Source organism: Leguminivora glycinivorella, chromosome 11, assembly GCF_023078275.1.
Source record: "Leguminivora glycinivorella isolate SPB_JAAS2020 chromosome 11, LegGlyc_1.1, whole genome shotgun sequence".
NCBI classification, from domain to species: Eukaryota; Metazoa; Arthropoda; class Insecta; order Lepidoptera; family Tortricidae; genus Leguminivora; species Leguminivora glycinivorella.
Window position 1 is genome coordinate 22,635,960 of NC_062981.1, and position 15,850 is coordinate 22,651,809.

A 15,850-nucleotide genomic window follows, 5' to 3' on the forward strand; every position below is an offset into this window, starting at 1 on the left:
GTCTTCAGTTTTCTGAGATAAATAAAATTAAAGCCCCATTTAGATGGTACGAGTTTCTCGCCCGTTTTGGTCGAGAAACTCGTATGACATTATCGTATGCGATAATCGCCTGGCGATTATCGTACGAAAACGTTTACATTCGTGCGAGGAATAAAAACTCGCATACGAGTATCGTATACGATACTCGCCAGGCGATTATCGCCAGGCTAAATAGTTTAGACGGAGAGTTGAATTTTCAGGAGATATTTCCATATCATTTCTCGACTCGTCTAAACCGGTTCTCGTATGACATTTCTTCTCGAATGTGCGATTATCGCACGAATCGGAGCGAACCGATTTTCATGCGAGTTTTGCCTGTCAACTTGCGTGCTTAGTTGCTAATTAATTAATTATAAACACACGTATTATATACTTTTTTATAATATTGGATATAATTTCCTTTGGATTTATTTGAATTTAAGTTCGATAGTACCCAATAATATTAAAAACACTATAAATTATTTATGACGGTCTAAATAATAATTATATAATAGGGAAAATAATGAATTCGACCGTAGCGTTAGCTAGCTAATAAAATCTTGGTTGCGATTAGGTTTAGGATATTATTGAACATTTTTTTATACTACGTCGGTGGCAAACAAGCATACGGTCCGCCTGATGGAAAGCAGTCACCGTAACCTATGAACGCCTGTAACTCAAGGAGAAGGAGTGTCACATGCGCGTTGCCTGCCCATTAGAAACTTGTACACTCCCCTTTGCTGTGTTAAGTAAGGAGTGTACAAGTTCTAAGGAGAGTTCGGGTTGCCGACGACTCAAAGGACAATAGACGGAACAAATTAGTTCCGTAGGTCCTTCCGTCACCAGCACACCGCACCCTCGTTGAGCTCTGGCAGCCTTACTCACCGGCAGGAACACAACACTATGAGCAGGATCTAGTGCATATACATAGAATATAAATAAGATTTTATTTTAAATGTTAGCATGATACCCATATAGGGTAAAATGCCAGTAAACATTAACTCTATAATATTGATAATGGTTTTAGCAGTTACTGAGAGGTAGCTATAAATATAAAAATACCCTGTTTACATGATTTACATGATTTCTGTTTCTAAGTATAGATAATTCATTTCGACTGAGTAGCGTACAGACTCGTATACGATTCTCGCATACGTGTTTAGTTTACACGGAGACATAGAAACATCAAAGGCGAGGCGATTATCGCCTCCTCCCGTGCGATATCGTACGCATAGTTTACATGATACGATATTTTTTCTCGTACTTCGATAATCGTACGTTCGAGGCGAGAAACTCGTACCATCTAAATGGGGCTTAAGTCCTGGCGGGCAAGCACGGTAGCTTGATATAGCCTATCGCGTCGGTGCGTCCCTTACGCACTTACATAGCACGAAAAGAAAGTAGCGACGCGATAAGATATATCAAGCTATCGTGCTTGCCCGACTGATAAGGATAGATAGCTATCCTTATCAGTCGGGCAACGATAAGGATAGCTATAGTGGTGGGATCTTTTTGCAACGCCTTTGCGAATCAAATTTCGGTTAACGTGTAAAACTTACCGAAGCTATCATCTTTATTATGGTACGTTTACACGCTTGGATAGATAGATAGATAGATAAGTCATTTATTTGGCAGACTGCAAACACACACAATACAATACACAATTTAAAACACACAAATTAGGCGCAAGTCTCATCAAGAATAAACACAAACATGTAAATGGCATTGTTTGGCGGTGCTGCGATTTACAACCCTACTGTATAATTTCGATTTGTTTCCAAAAATCGACTAGGACAACACACTGGCTTTGCCTTTTTGAGCCAATATGCGGATCACATCACGATACGTGATAAGAGAGCTTGTACAGTGGACAACAAAGAGATGTGTCCACTTTTTCACCTTATTACAATGCAATAGGGTGAAAAAGTGGATATGTCGCTGGGAAGTGGCCAAAACAGAGATTTGATCAAATCTCTAAGGGATATGATCAAATCACGCAGGATGTCAAAATGGCGAATCCATTTCATCATTTCTCTAAAAAATTTCAGTCATTTGACTAAATCCCTGACTCTGTTTAGTGAAATCACAAAATCGCCCAATAGACATGGCACGTTTTGTCATTTCACTAGATTTGTTTAGCGATTTGATAAAATCCCTGAACCACAACAGTAAGTTGACCAAACGAGCTTATAAAGTCAACTTGTTTTATCATTTCGCGACGAAACCAGTCCAGAGATTTGATCAAATCACCATATTTATTATATGTATACCATATTTCAGTTAAGACTTTATCATTTCCCTAAATTCGTTTAGCAAAATGTTAAAAGAAATTGACTTTTTGAGTTCGTTTCGTCAACTTACTGCCGTGGATCAGGGATTTTATCAAATCCCTAAACAAATCTAGTGAAATGACGAAACGTGGCGTGTCTATTGGCCGATTTTGTGATTTCACTAAACAGAGTCAGGGATTTTAAGTCAAATGACTGAAATTTTCTAGATAAATGATGAAATGGATTCGCCATTTTGGCATCTTGCGTGATTTGATCATATCCCTTAGAGATTTGATGAAATCTCTGTTTTGGCCATTTCCCTGCGACAGATACATCTCTTTGTAGTCGACTGAACGTAGACGCGATTCGTCGCGAATCGCAGCTTTCGGCGAAATCACGGTGATCATCTAACTTCAAAACAAAAGCGCATATACACCCTGTTTTTATTGAATTCCGTTAACTTTAAGGGAAGGTTCTTTAGATCAAATACAATTAATTTCTCTAAGAAACTAGCGTCTTAACTCTTATAATGTTATTTGTTTTGACATGTGCCGTCAATCACTTGACACTAACTTGAATGTTATTCTTAAGGGTCTCTCACACTAATAAATTTATTTATTATGTATGAAAATGAAATAAAACTATGGAAACGGATTAAACGAAGACAATATTATGTATGAAAATGTTGAAATTTTTTTATTTGCGAATTTTTCTAAAAGTGATATACAGGCTGGTTCCTGATAATTAACCTATCTACGTGTTGAATTTAACGGAAAACAAAAAAAACACTGTGTATAGCAATAAGCATATTGTGGGTACTTACAGCCTGGTCCTTTTCTTCCGTCCCTTTATTGGTCGCTCGCAGCTCAGTTTGTAGCGCGTCGACTCGCGAAGATAACTCTTGCCTCGCGTCGCGTAATGCGGCCAGTTCAGGACTAGTTACTAGTACTCGGAGATTGGTTATTTCGCGTGCTAACTCCGTTTTGTGAGACTCAATCTCCGTCTGAAACAACGTAACGTATTATTAACAGCACAAAGGTAGATTAATTAAACAATCAACCTTACTATTCAGTGTTTGTCTAAAGTAACCAATACTATCCTGTAAAGTGATTGAAAACACTATCCAGTAAGACTTTTCATAACAAGCCTTGGAAAGTCACGATGAAAAGATGAGTAATGCTCTGAGTATCAACAAAGAGGATCTAGTTTTATAGAGTTACTGTCAAAGTAAAATGTGTAATCACAGTGCATAGACTGCCATCTCTCGACACAAGCTTAAAACTTTTGAACCTCGGTTTTGACAATTCGGACCATATTCTTATCTTGGTGTGTGTGTGGATTGAGTGAGCACCTTCCGAAAATAAAAAAAAATATGCTGATCATTTAGTAAAAGTTCTAAAACAATTGTAAAACGAATCTCTGAATTTGTAAAAAGATAAATCAAAAGATACAGCCATTAACATGTGCTCACTCAGTTCTCACAAACTACCAACGAAAACAGTGAATATATTCATTTAACATATAATATTTATATACTAACATTTAGTAAAAAATAGGCCAACCTACCTCTATAAATATTAGATCACCTAGTGACGTATTAAATTTTTTACAAATAGTTTCTTATGCTCACTCAATCCACACACTTTTGAAAAACCGAATTTTGATGAAAAACATAAGATTTAGACCGCTATTACATGTGTATAGTTTAGTAAAAGTGAAATGGGAATTTGTAAAATACAAAACGAACCACTAACGTGTCAGGTTTTTTTATAATAAATTTTTGTAAGTGCTCACTCAGTCCACACGTTTTGAGAAAGTTAAAAATGTAAATATCTTACGATTTGTAGCACCTAAGACACTCGAAAGTACTTCAACATTTAGTAAAAATTTTTACTAAATATCCACCATCTAATATTTTATATTCGTTGTCTGGTTTTAAAGATATTCAGACATAACTTTTCTCATACAAATGTATCAAGTAGGGTGACCACACTATGTCGGCTCCTGATTTTCCCCACCTTCCCATTGTCATATTGAGATTGGGGAGTTTCGTTCAATTTTGATAATAGTTTACCGGATTTGTAAGTGGGAGCGAGAAAAGAATAACTATTTCTCGCTCCCACTTACAAATCCGGTACGCTCATCTGTTAGCGCGATTAGATTACCAGGTTCTGGTTTCTTACTAGTGAAGTATTATATTCTTTGTTTCTTACCAATTATCATTCATGTCCTTTTTAATCTCAGATGAAGAATACTATAGATTTGACATAAGCGTACACCCGTAAGGGACAGATATAGAATAATGGTGCGAAATTAAGAAGTACTTTAAAAATGGCTGACAGTTTACCATAAACAACCTACGTAATCTGGGCGGATAATAAGCTTGACGTCACGTATATATCCCTTACCGCATGTGACGTATACAATATTTGTTCAAATTTGAACTATAACAGTTGTCAGTAGAGTAGAATTTATAACGGCCAAATGTGGAACAATATGCGGTAAAGGGTTATTGTTTGCCACAAACTCGTTTGTGGCAGCGGCGGAAAAGTGAAACTATGACAAAGACAAACAATAACATTTTGCTCTCTGTCACTCTTATTATAATTTGTATGTGACCATCTCGTTCGGTAGTGGTATTATTATTTGGCTGTCTAGTCTATAGTATCCTTTGTTTAAGTTTTTAATGCATGCATGTCGATATGGTTATTATCCTGACGTCGATAAAAATTACACAATACACATCATCACTAGGCCAAGAACATAACCTAAAAACAGTTTGCAGATGGATATTTATATGGTATTAGTTTCATATTATCAAAATTGAACGAACGAAACTCCCCAATCTCAATATGACAATGGGAAGGTGGGGAAAATCAGGAGCCGACATAGTGTGGTCACCCTACTTGATACATTTGTATGAGAAAAGTTATGTCTGAATATCTTTAAAACCAGACAACGAATATAAAATATTAGATGGTAGATATTTAGTAAAAATTTTTACTAAATGTTGAAGTACTTTCGAGTGTCTTAGGTGCTACAAATCGTAAGATATTTACATTTTTAACTTTCTCAAAACGTGTGGACTGAGTGAGCACTTACAAAAATATATTATAAAAAAACCTGACACGTTAGTGGTTCGTTTTGTATTTTACAAATTCCCATTTCACTTTTACTAAACTATACACATATAATAGCGGTCTAAATCTTATGTTTTTCATCAAAATTCGGCTTTTCAAAAGTGTGTGGATTGAGTGAGCATAAGAAACTATTTGTAAAAAATTTAATACGTCACTAGGTGATCTAATATTTATAGAGGTAGGTTGGCCTATTTTTTACTAAATGTTAGTATATAAATATTATATGTTAAATGAATATATTCACTGTTTTCGTTGGTAGTTTGTGAGAACTGAGTGAGCACATGTTAATGGCTGTATCTTTTGATTTATCTTTTTACAAATTCAGAGATTCGTTTTACAATTGTTTTAGAACTTTTACTAAATGATCAGCATATTTTTTTTTATTTTCGGAAGGTGCTCACTCAATCCACACACACACTTATCTTGATATGTGTTAAAATGTCAACTATTAATATTAGCGCCATCTAGCCGAGCGCCCCCCAAAGGTGTATCGCCATCTAGGTCACCGTACCTTTTTCTATATGGTTTTGAGGTACGTTTTTTTCTTAGACTTTATCTGTCTATACGGAGTTACATATGTCTTTGGTATCAATATTCAATTTGAAGGAAAATGTTTTGGCTAATTAGTTATATATTAACCAAACATTTCAGGCATTAATAGTCTCACCAGAGCATCATTGATAGGTCTCTGCTTCTGCGCTTGCGCCGCCAGTTTCTGTTCTAATTCGGAGATGGCGCCGCTCTGGATGTTCAGCAACTCTTTCGCTCGCAGCAACTCGACGCCAGCGTCATGTTTGAGTCTGTCAAACAAAATATATGTTAATACATGAATACAAACAAGACTTGCCTTCAACTCGCTTTAGTCCAATGCTCTACCATCTGAGCTACCAATACGCCACCCAACACAGCAAAAATTTCCACTATATGGGCCTATAGATACCCCTAGCAAGAAGCGCTGGTAGCCTAGCGGTAAGTACGTGCGACTTTCGTTCCGGAGGTCGAGGGTTCGAACCCCGGCTCGCACCAATGAGTTTTTCGGAATTTATGTGCGAAACGTCATTTTATATACCAGTTGCTTTTCGGTGAAGGAAAACATCGCGAGGAAGCCGGACTAATTCCAATAAGGTCTAGTTTACCCTTCGGGTTGGAAGGTCAGATTGCAGTCGCTTTCATGGCTAGTGCCTACGCCAAATCTCGAGATTAGGGTCCTCCCACATCTAGCGTCTCGCGAGCGTCGCGTCGGGCCAACTGTATGGGCAAAGCCTGACGCCGCGTCGACGTCGCGTCGACGCGACGCTCGCGAGACGCTAGATGTGGGGGGACCCTTAGTTGTCACAGATGACCCCTGGCTCCCATGAGCCGTGGCAAATGCTGAGATAACGCAAGGAGGATAACCCTAGCGACTTCTACCGTAAGAGTCTATGAAATCATCCACATCCATTTTAATTTTTATTTATTTATAAGCTTAACAGCTGAAACGATTTGCAGACATTTCTGCTCGGTACAGTCAACCTATTGGAATCCTAAGCCACTCTACAACCATGTCAAAATTACAAGCAGTAAGAGATTTCTTACAATCCGATTTATAACGTCACTATGACACAGTTCTACAGTGGCCTAGGATTCCAATTGGTTGACTATACCATATTAAAATGGGATGCCTATACCCAACAGTGGCACATTATATGGATACATAAATAAATAATAATCACCTTCTAAGCTCAGCTAACTCGGTCCTCAGCGCATGACACTGTTCGGTCTTGGCGTCTAGCTCCTTTTGGAAGTGCGCTTTGCTGTGGTCGAGTAAGGCCTGTGTGTCGCCCGCTCTCGTTCTTTCCACTTCTAGTTTGGACTTGAGGAGGGAGATCTCGCCGCGAAGCCGTTCTGAATTCTCTTGCTGTAAAAAATAAGATACAACATTTAGATTTTCTATCCTAACCTATGGCGCTCAAACATGGTCATTAACAGAAGCTCTAAAGTCCAAACTCAAGGTTTTCCAGCGAGCGATGGAGCGCAGTATACTGGGTGTTCGCAGAACTGATCGAATCAGAAACACGGAACTGCGCTCCAAAACTCGAGTTACAGATGTAGGAGTCAAGGCCGCTACTCTTAAGTGGAACTGGGCTGGACATGTCTGCCGCATGCACCCTGAACGGTGGGCCAAAGTGGTTACCGAGTGGGACCCACGGAACACAGTAGAGGGTGCAAGCCGGGGTTCAGGCAGACCAAAAAAGAGATGGCGGGATGACTTGAACGCATTCTATCCAAGCTGGCAGAATTACGCACATGACAGGGTTGAGTGGAAGAAGCGAGGGGAGGCCTTTGCCCAGCTGTGGGATACTACAACAGGCTAATAAAAAAAAAATATAAACATGTTTGTACAGCAATTTTTCTGGTTTATCAATAAAATGGGATAGATGAAAATAAATCTCCAAAGTGACAAAATTAATGAATTAATATAGCCTGAAGTTATAACGTAATTACCATTACAGTTTATTGTCAGGCATTATCATAAGCCTGTACTTTTAAAATTAGCAGTTATGATATAGCAGCCATTGTGAGAAATTATCAAGGCAAGGTAAAAACGCCAGTCATTTTTAAATCGTAACATTCATAACCATTATTTAGGACCCATTTGTGAGTCGGAATTGGCAGGGTGCAAAGCGGGTGGAGGGGGTAGCTAAAACGATCACAGCGCTCACTACGGCCAAAATTGACATCTTAGTCGCTGACTTACGCTGTCGAATCCATATTGCAGTAAACATTTTCATATCGTTGTTGAGATAAATTTAATATGGGCCTAGTAAAATTTGTTATGGTGAATTTGTAATAACTCCAAGAAAAATATCGACTAAATTTTAGCTATTTCCAAGACCGTGGTGGAAACGAAACCACCGTTTAAGTGAATAGTTGCCGTAAAAAGAAAAGTGTCGTCCAACCTCTGAAGTTTTACTTAAAAGTGCGTAATCTTTTGATACAAGTATTGAATTGAATTTAGGGTGAATTTATAGTGCAAATTTTATTGGAGGTAGAAAAGCCGATGTGAAAGCCAATCCCAGTTATGTTCCAAAATCATTTTATTTGTTTCCTTAAGTGTGCTCATGTGTACAAATCGAATTGATCGAAACGGATTGACGAAAATGCGTAAATATCGACGTTTCAATCGGACGAAGGAGCACGAGAACAATAAAAGCAGAAGTATGTCCATCCGCTGAAGGCTTATCACATTTTAAATAAAATTCCTGAGAACTTATTTCATCGCATTGATGATTACATATTTGATGTGATATCTGCTAAACCTCCAATATTTTCAAGTAAATGAGACAAGTTTTTGTAATGTATACTATAATTAAAAGTTATTATAAGTAGCTAGTTTGTTTTTATTTTACAATAAACCCTGTACCCTGTAAATGATATTTATAATACCTATAGTTAGCCTATGAAAATGACATAGCATAGCAGTGAACTGATCAACAATTTCAAAAACCAATGATTTATTTTATACTTTTTTGCACATAGGTACAAATGGTGGAAAAAAGTCTTCAATCTATAGAAAATGCCCAGCTAGCACCAATTTCTTGTCTTTATTCATCGTCTTAGGTTGGAAAATGATTTCGTGAGCGATGGCACGAAACCCCGTTTTAGTCACCAGTTTGTTAATTTCTCACTGAAAACAACAATTTTAATGTTATTGGCGATAATGTTGTAACCACCATTGTCCAAAATTGTCTAATATAGTAAAATAACACAAGATTTCATTAATTTTTTCACAATTTTTACTTACTTCTCGCTTAACAGCGGCGACAATATTGTCCATAATGGTCACCTGTCACGTGGCGTGTCGTCGCGCACGGTCCCAATAGAGCCGTTGAAAGGCATATTCAAACGTTGACATAGGCAAATAAGAATATAACTATGCTGACCAGAAAACACGGCATATTTTCAGAGTTTTTGAAATTATAGTTTGTCTGCTATTGAGAGAAACACATTGGTACGAGCTACGGGGTTCGAAACGGCGACCTCTGGATTGAAAGTCGCACGCTCTTACCGGTAGGCCACAAGCGCTTAGTCTTGGTTCTGTCACACCTCGGACACTGGTGGTCAAATATATAAAAGAGGCGCGTTCCTAGCACACAGTCTAAGCTCGTGTAGGCGAACGCGTACTATGCTTGTCTGAGTAAAATACGACAGGTCGACTGTTCGCGTTTTTGACAGGCAGTAACTGTGAGGTAACCGAGCGGGTGGGCGGCATTTTCAGCGGGGAGAGGGAGTGGCCATACTGTACGATAGTACTCTTTGTTATACTGTTCCGCTAGGCTACAAGCTTAGTCTTGGTTCTGTAAAGATGTACAATGTGTTACCTCTGCTTGCAGCAGCTGGGCACTAGGCTCCCCGTGGGCGGAGGGCGCGAGTTGCCTCTCGAGCGTAGCGAGGCGCGCTTTGTGCTGCGCCTCTCGCTGTTGGAGCTCCAACTCGGACTGCATCGCGCTCTCTAGACGCTTCTTCAGGATCTGGATCATGTTCGAGTCTTGGTTCTGTAAAGATTTTCATAAAACGCTAGAACGTAATAACAACACCCGTCTCGGTCACCAGTATAAACTGGTCTCTCGCAGGTTATACAACAATCCTCATAGACATTTCTTTAGTAATAGAGTGGTAAAAGCTTGGAATCTGCTCCCGGAGGATGTAATATCGGCCCAATGTGTAAACGAATTCAAGAATAAGTTAGACAAGCACAATGCTAATTACACATAACATCTGAAACCTCTGCCGACAACTGGATACAGGCTTTATATAATATAATCATAATAATATAAAATAAAGTCAGAATCGACAATTAGAAATTATTTTTTCCCCTCACTAGCTCGGAAACACGTGTTTTGTCCTTTAATACCAGCCGGTAAAAACGCATTTTATCCACTAGTGGGTAAAGTAATTGGACCTTGAATAAAGTCAAATTAACTGCTTTAAAATTGATAAAAGCAGGTGAATCTAGTAATAAAAATTATTTACCACCTGTGGAACTACTGGAAGCAGTGATAAACGTATTTTTTGCGTTGTAGTTTCCTCGCTATAGTGAGGGGAAAAGTTTTGTGTTACACTCGGGTGCAAATGTATTTTACTTCTCGTGTGTTAAAAAACTCGCTAGTTCAGGATTCTATTCTCGAACCACTCGCTTCGCTCGTGGTTCAACTATAGAATCCTTTCACTTGCTCGTTTTTCAATTCCACACTCGGCGTTAAAATACAACTTTGCCCCCTTGTATAACAAATAACTATTCTAAGGTGGCATATGGAATGATATGAAGGACAATCTATTAGATGACTAAAACGGTTTTAAGATACTTTAATGATACATGATAAAACTTCGTCTTCGGCCTACGGCGAATGTGCATGGCCACACTGGAATGTCTGGAATGCCGCAGAGCAGAGCACTCAAATGCGGATTCGAGCGAAGTGCCGAAGTATTCGCAAATATTCGGCTACGCACATAGCGATAAAGCGATTATTCTATATCAAAACAATATTAGCCTTCTTTTTTCTTGCGTTATCCCAGTATTTTGTGTAGACTGTAGACACTCTTTTTCAATCGTTTAGACTTTTTAAGACAAACTATTAGTTTTAGTAAGGCAAGTAAATTATATGTTACTAGCATTTGCCCGCGGCTTCGCTCGCGTTAGAAAGAGACAAAAAGTAGCCTATGTCACTCTCCATCCCTTCAACTATCTCCTCTTGAAAAATCACGTCAATTCGTCGCTCCGTTTTGCCGTGAAAGACGGACAAACAAACAGACACACACACTTTCCCATTTATAATATTAGTATGGATTAATGTTATTATTCATTATATTTCAACGAACATAGACGTACTCGATACACGATTTAATGAAATCGGCTCAATAGAAAAAATTGGAAAGATTGGTCTCGAGTTCGTCATAAACGGTTCTATGTCGTTCATAATCACAATAACAGTAATATACATATCTAAAACACAAACGAAACATATTGCACAAATAATGAATCTTTCTATTTTTTTCCGTACTTTTCGTACCTAGCAGGCTTCTTTTAGTGACATCGCGCTCTCACTTACTGCCATACGAATAGACGCATACGAGTGTACGCTAGCGTCAAGGTCATTGGGTGTTGTCAGCGTCTTAACGATTGTCATTTTGGCTAGGCCAGCAGGGCCTGGTGCCAGTGTTTACCTGTAAAGTTTCTGCGCTCTCCTTGTGTGTGAGCAGTAACAGCTGTAGCCGTCCGCAGTTGTCCTTTTCTGCCTGCAGGCGGAGTTTAGCTGCCTGCCAATCTTGCACTAACTTGTCACGTATTCTGAAACAACGTATTTTGATACTCAGTAAGCACTAAGCAGGCATTGAGGAAAACAGAAAGCAATGTGTTTTATGGATGAAATTGCTAGTTCTGAAACTCTAATCTGTATACTTAGTTAAAATATGTAAATTCTAAAAAAAATTGGTCTGCTAGTTCAGAAAATGGCGTTGTACGGTTCTACGTTGTCAAATAAAACGTTTTTACAGCACACAAGGTTACAATTAGAGTTTTGAATGATTCACGGTTATTTTCTCGGGGGTTTGATCATGATGCATGTACCTAACTACATCGAAATATCAAGACATCGAGAGCGACAAAAATCAAATGTTGATCCGGTCTATATCCCGGTCAATATAAGTCTAATGAATGACACAATGCATAATCAGCATAAACTCAAAGGAAATTAGTCCTTCTCTATTTTTGTCTGTTGCCTTCCGTGATTTTTCTCACTTAATGGTCTCACCGGAAGACCAGCGCTGGAAGTCGCCAGCAATATGCTGAGGTGAGGCCATTTCGTGGCACTTTATTCTTCTATGTCATTCATAAATATTGTTTATTGTCTGTGTGTTTACGAATAAAACTGATTCTACTCTATTCTTTGACTTATACATGCCATCAATAAAATGTTGAACTCCTTAAAGAAGTTGAAGTATCTTACCTATTGAGTTCCGTGATGAGCGCGTCTTTATCCTTCAGCCTAGCTTCTAGATTATTGACCTGCATGACCAGTTTGTCATTCTCAGATTTGAGACGGTTCATTCGATCTGATGACGTCGAGTGGATCGAGCTTGATGATCTAAAAAAAAGAAAAATAAATTGTAAACAAAATAAAAATATCATAACTCAAGTCGTTAGGAAACCCATTAAAAGTATTTTTTAATATATCAAATTGCCAATAGTTACAATTATGTGGTTAATTATAATTAAATTGATTTGATCGTGTAACGTTAGCTGCTTGTATGATTAGTTTTATTGACAATACGGAACTTGACTGTAGTTAAAATAAAATATTTTATACCATGCACGAAATAAAGCATCAGATAATTATAAGAAAAACATGGACCGAAGTTATTTTTAAATCCAACTTTTATCTAATAAGTCAGGTAGAAATATATAAAGTAACTGAGTTGACCGTCACGTCACTCAATTCGATTTCATATAAAATCCATATTAGCAAGTCGTTCAAATTCGTTTTGACAGTTCTTAAAAAGAAGCTGATTTGACTAGGATGCAAACCCTATTCTATGTTAAAATGACAGATGAATTCAGCTTCGTTGAATGCTATGTTAAATAGTAATGAATATAAATGATAAAAACTTACTTGGAAGAGTTTAAAGCGAGTCTCGGAATGTCTTCGTGTTCGTCGCTACTGCCTGAAAGAATCTGAAACAGCATTTATAAACATTTAGGTATACTTCCACAAAGAAATTATTTCAAATTCAACTTAAAGGAATAAGTGAGATATGGCAGGTCGACTGGTCGCGTTCTTGACAGGCGGTAACTGTGAGACGAGAGCGGGTGGGCGGCACTTTCATCGGGGAACGGGAGCGGCCTGAATGGGCTGTTGCGTATAGTTCGTACCTGATCTATAATGTCACGTTGGCTACACGTGTCGTGTTCGTACCTGTTCTATAATGTCACGTTGGCTACACGTGTCGTGTTCGTACCTGTTCTATAATGTCACGTTGGCTACACGTGTCGTGTTCGTACCTGTTCTATAATGTCACGTTGGCTACACGTGTCGTGTTCGTACCTGTTCTATAATGTCACGTTGGCTACACGTGTCGTGTTCGTACCTGTTCTATAATGTCACGTTGGCTACACGTGTCGTGTTCGTACCTGTTCTATAATGTCACGTTGGCTACACGTGTCGTGTTCGTACCTGTTCTATAATGTCACGTTGGCTACACGTGTCGTGTTCGTACCTGTTCTATAATGTCACGTTGGCTACACGTGTCGTGTTCGTACCTGTTCTATAATGTCACGTTGGCTACACGTGTCGTGTTCGTACCTGTTCTATAATGTCACGTTGCTAGTTACACGTGTCGTGTTCGTACCTGTTCTATAATGTCACGTTGCTACACGTGTCGTGTTCGTACCTGTTCTATAATGTCACGTTGGCTACACGTGTCGCGTTCGTACCTGTTCTATAATGTCCTGGTCGAGTTGGTGCGAGTAGTTGAGTTGGTCCCGCAGCGCGCGTTCTAGTTCGGCGGTCGGGGACCTCGTGCCGCTCACGACCAGCGCGCGTTGGTCGGACGGACATTGCTGTCCGGTTTCGCGAAGCCTAAACAAAATATATGCTGTAGGTTTATTTTTATTTTAAATTAACGAATGGACTGAACAAAACTTTGATTGATTTTACTTTTTTACTATTATTGTCTACTCTTTTTTACCAGGCTGTTATTTGCAAAAAAGCCTACTCATCATCGTCCTTGCGTTATCCCGACATTTGCCGCGGCTCATGGGAGCCTGGGGTCCGCTTTGACAACTAATCCCAAGATTTGGCATAGGCACTAGTTTTTACGAAAACGACTGCCATCTGACCTTCCAACCCGAAGGGTAAACTAGACCTTATTGGAATTAGTCCGCAAAAAAGCGTATTTTATATTAAGTGTATCCTATTAGTGTGCGTATTAAGCGTATCCTTGTATTTGTATACGAATTACTATTATTAGGTAATTTCATCCTTTTCGACGTCAGTTACCTGTCTACTAGATCTTTCAAATCTTGGATCTCGGCTTCCAGCTCCTGGCACTTGTCAGTTTTCTCGTGCAGTTTCATTTTCAGCTCGGCCATATCTGACTCTTCCCGTATTCTGCAATAAAATACACATTAATATGACATTACGATACAAGTGCGGAAAAAGACTTTCGAAACGAGTGGCGATAAATTAAACCACGACCGAAGGGACTGTTTTGGGTGGACATGATGTTAATAGTAGTGTTGATATTATTAATTACTGTCTAATTAACCGAAAAAAAAATTACATATTTTATTGTGACTTGAAAACCGCAAGAAACATTTTTAAAGTATACTTTAACTTAATCAGGCAAAAACAACATTAGCCATGTTAATCTATAGGTTGTCTGTACTTGACGTCAATCAAATTGAACACAAAATTTACTGACATAAAGTTCATCATGTCAGTGAAAGACTCGACATGAAGTTAAGTTAGGTTCTATGACGTCACTACATGGCTGACAGCGTTTTCGGTGGCTAAAGTTAGTCATCTTTTCATTTTAAAACGCAAAATCTATAAACATTGGTTTCTTATGTCAAATACTACAGAAAACAACCATTTCTTGTACCAAATTCGATATGAGTATTAAATATAAGTATTATAACTATTTAAGTATGTATATCGTCGCTTAGCACCCATAGTACAAGCTTTGCTTAGTTTGGGGCTAAGTTGATCTGTGTAAGGTGTCCCAATATTTATTTATTTATTTATTTAAGCCTATTAAAATGTCAACCGGCGTAGCCGAATGGCAATTGTCGACGCCAGAGATAGATAACTACAAAACAGATATTATCGTGAGCGTTTGTGCACACCAGTTTGTCCTAGCGTCAAAAGGATGGTAGCGTTATTAAGAGTATTTTGTGCTCACCTCTCAGACACTGCTTGTAGTTGTTCAGCTAATCTGTCCCTCTCCGCTCTGACTGCCTCCATTTGTTGTTTGTACTCCTCCCCGTCGGCAGCTTGCTTGCTCGCTTGTGATAGGCTGTTGCGTAGTTCTGTCACGTCTAACTTGGCTTTGGCTAGCTCGAAGGCCTGACAAATAAAAATATATTTTAAATCAGACAACCAGGAGTAAGTGTGTAGTAAAGTACAGTAATTATTTTTAAAAATAATTATGTGTAATAATCGTGAAAGTTTAAATCAGTTAAAGTACAGTAGCCATCAGATATATAGGGTTCCCAACAAATATGTGCACATGCCTCGAAACGAAAGATTGGGGACATTGACTAGTTTCATTTTATAGTATGTATGTATGTATGTATGTATAAGCTTTATTGTACATAAAGGAAACAAAAGAGACACAGTTACAGAGTCAGTAATATACAATGTAGGCGGACTTATCCCTTAATGG

General features: G+C 38.5%; 1 protein-coding gene across 1 annotated transcript in view; it reads right to left on the bottom strand.

Moving 5' to 3' along the window:
* The window catches only part of LOC125230958 (putative leucine-rich repeat-containing protein DDB_G0290503), a 41,533-nt gene that overhangs the window by 14,390 nt on the left and 11,293 nt on the right, over positions 1–15,850 (bottom strand). Inside the window, exons 5-14 of the mRNA XM_048136271.1 lie at positions 15,368–15,531; positions 14,464–14,574; positions 13,899–14,043; positions 13,078–13,139; positions 12,415–12,552; positions 11,633–11,756; positions 9,790–9,963; positions 7,141–7,325; positions 6,096–6,228; positions 3,112–3,291 (exon numbers count right to left, since the gene is read on the bottom strand). Of these exons, the coding sequence (XP_047992228.1) occupies positions 3,112–3,291; positions 6,096–6,228; positions 7,141–7,325; positions 9,790–9,963; positions 11,633–11,756; positions 12,415–12,552; positions 13,078–13,139; positions 13,899–14,043; positions 14,464–14,574; positions 15,368–15,531 (1,416 nt within the window). The remainder of the gene's footprint in view (positions 1–3,111; positions 3,292–6,095; positions 6,229–7,140; positions 7,326–9,789; positions 9,964–11,632; positions 11,757–12,414; positions 12,553–13,077; positions 13,140–13,898; positions 14,044–14,463; positions 14,575–15,367; positions 15,532–15,850) is intronic.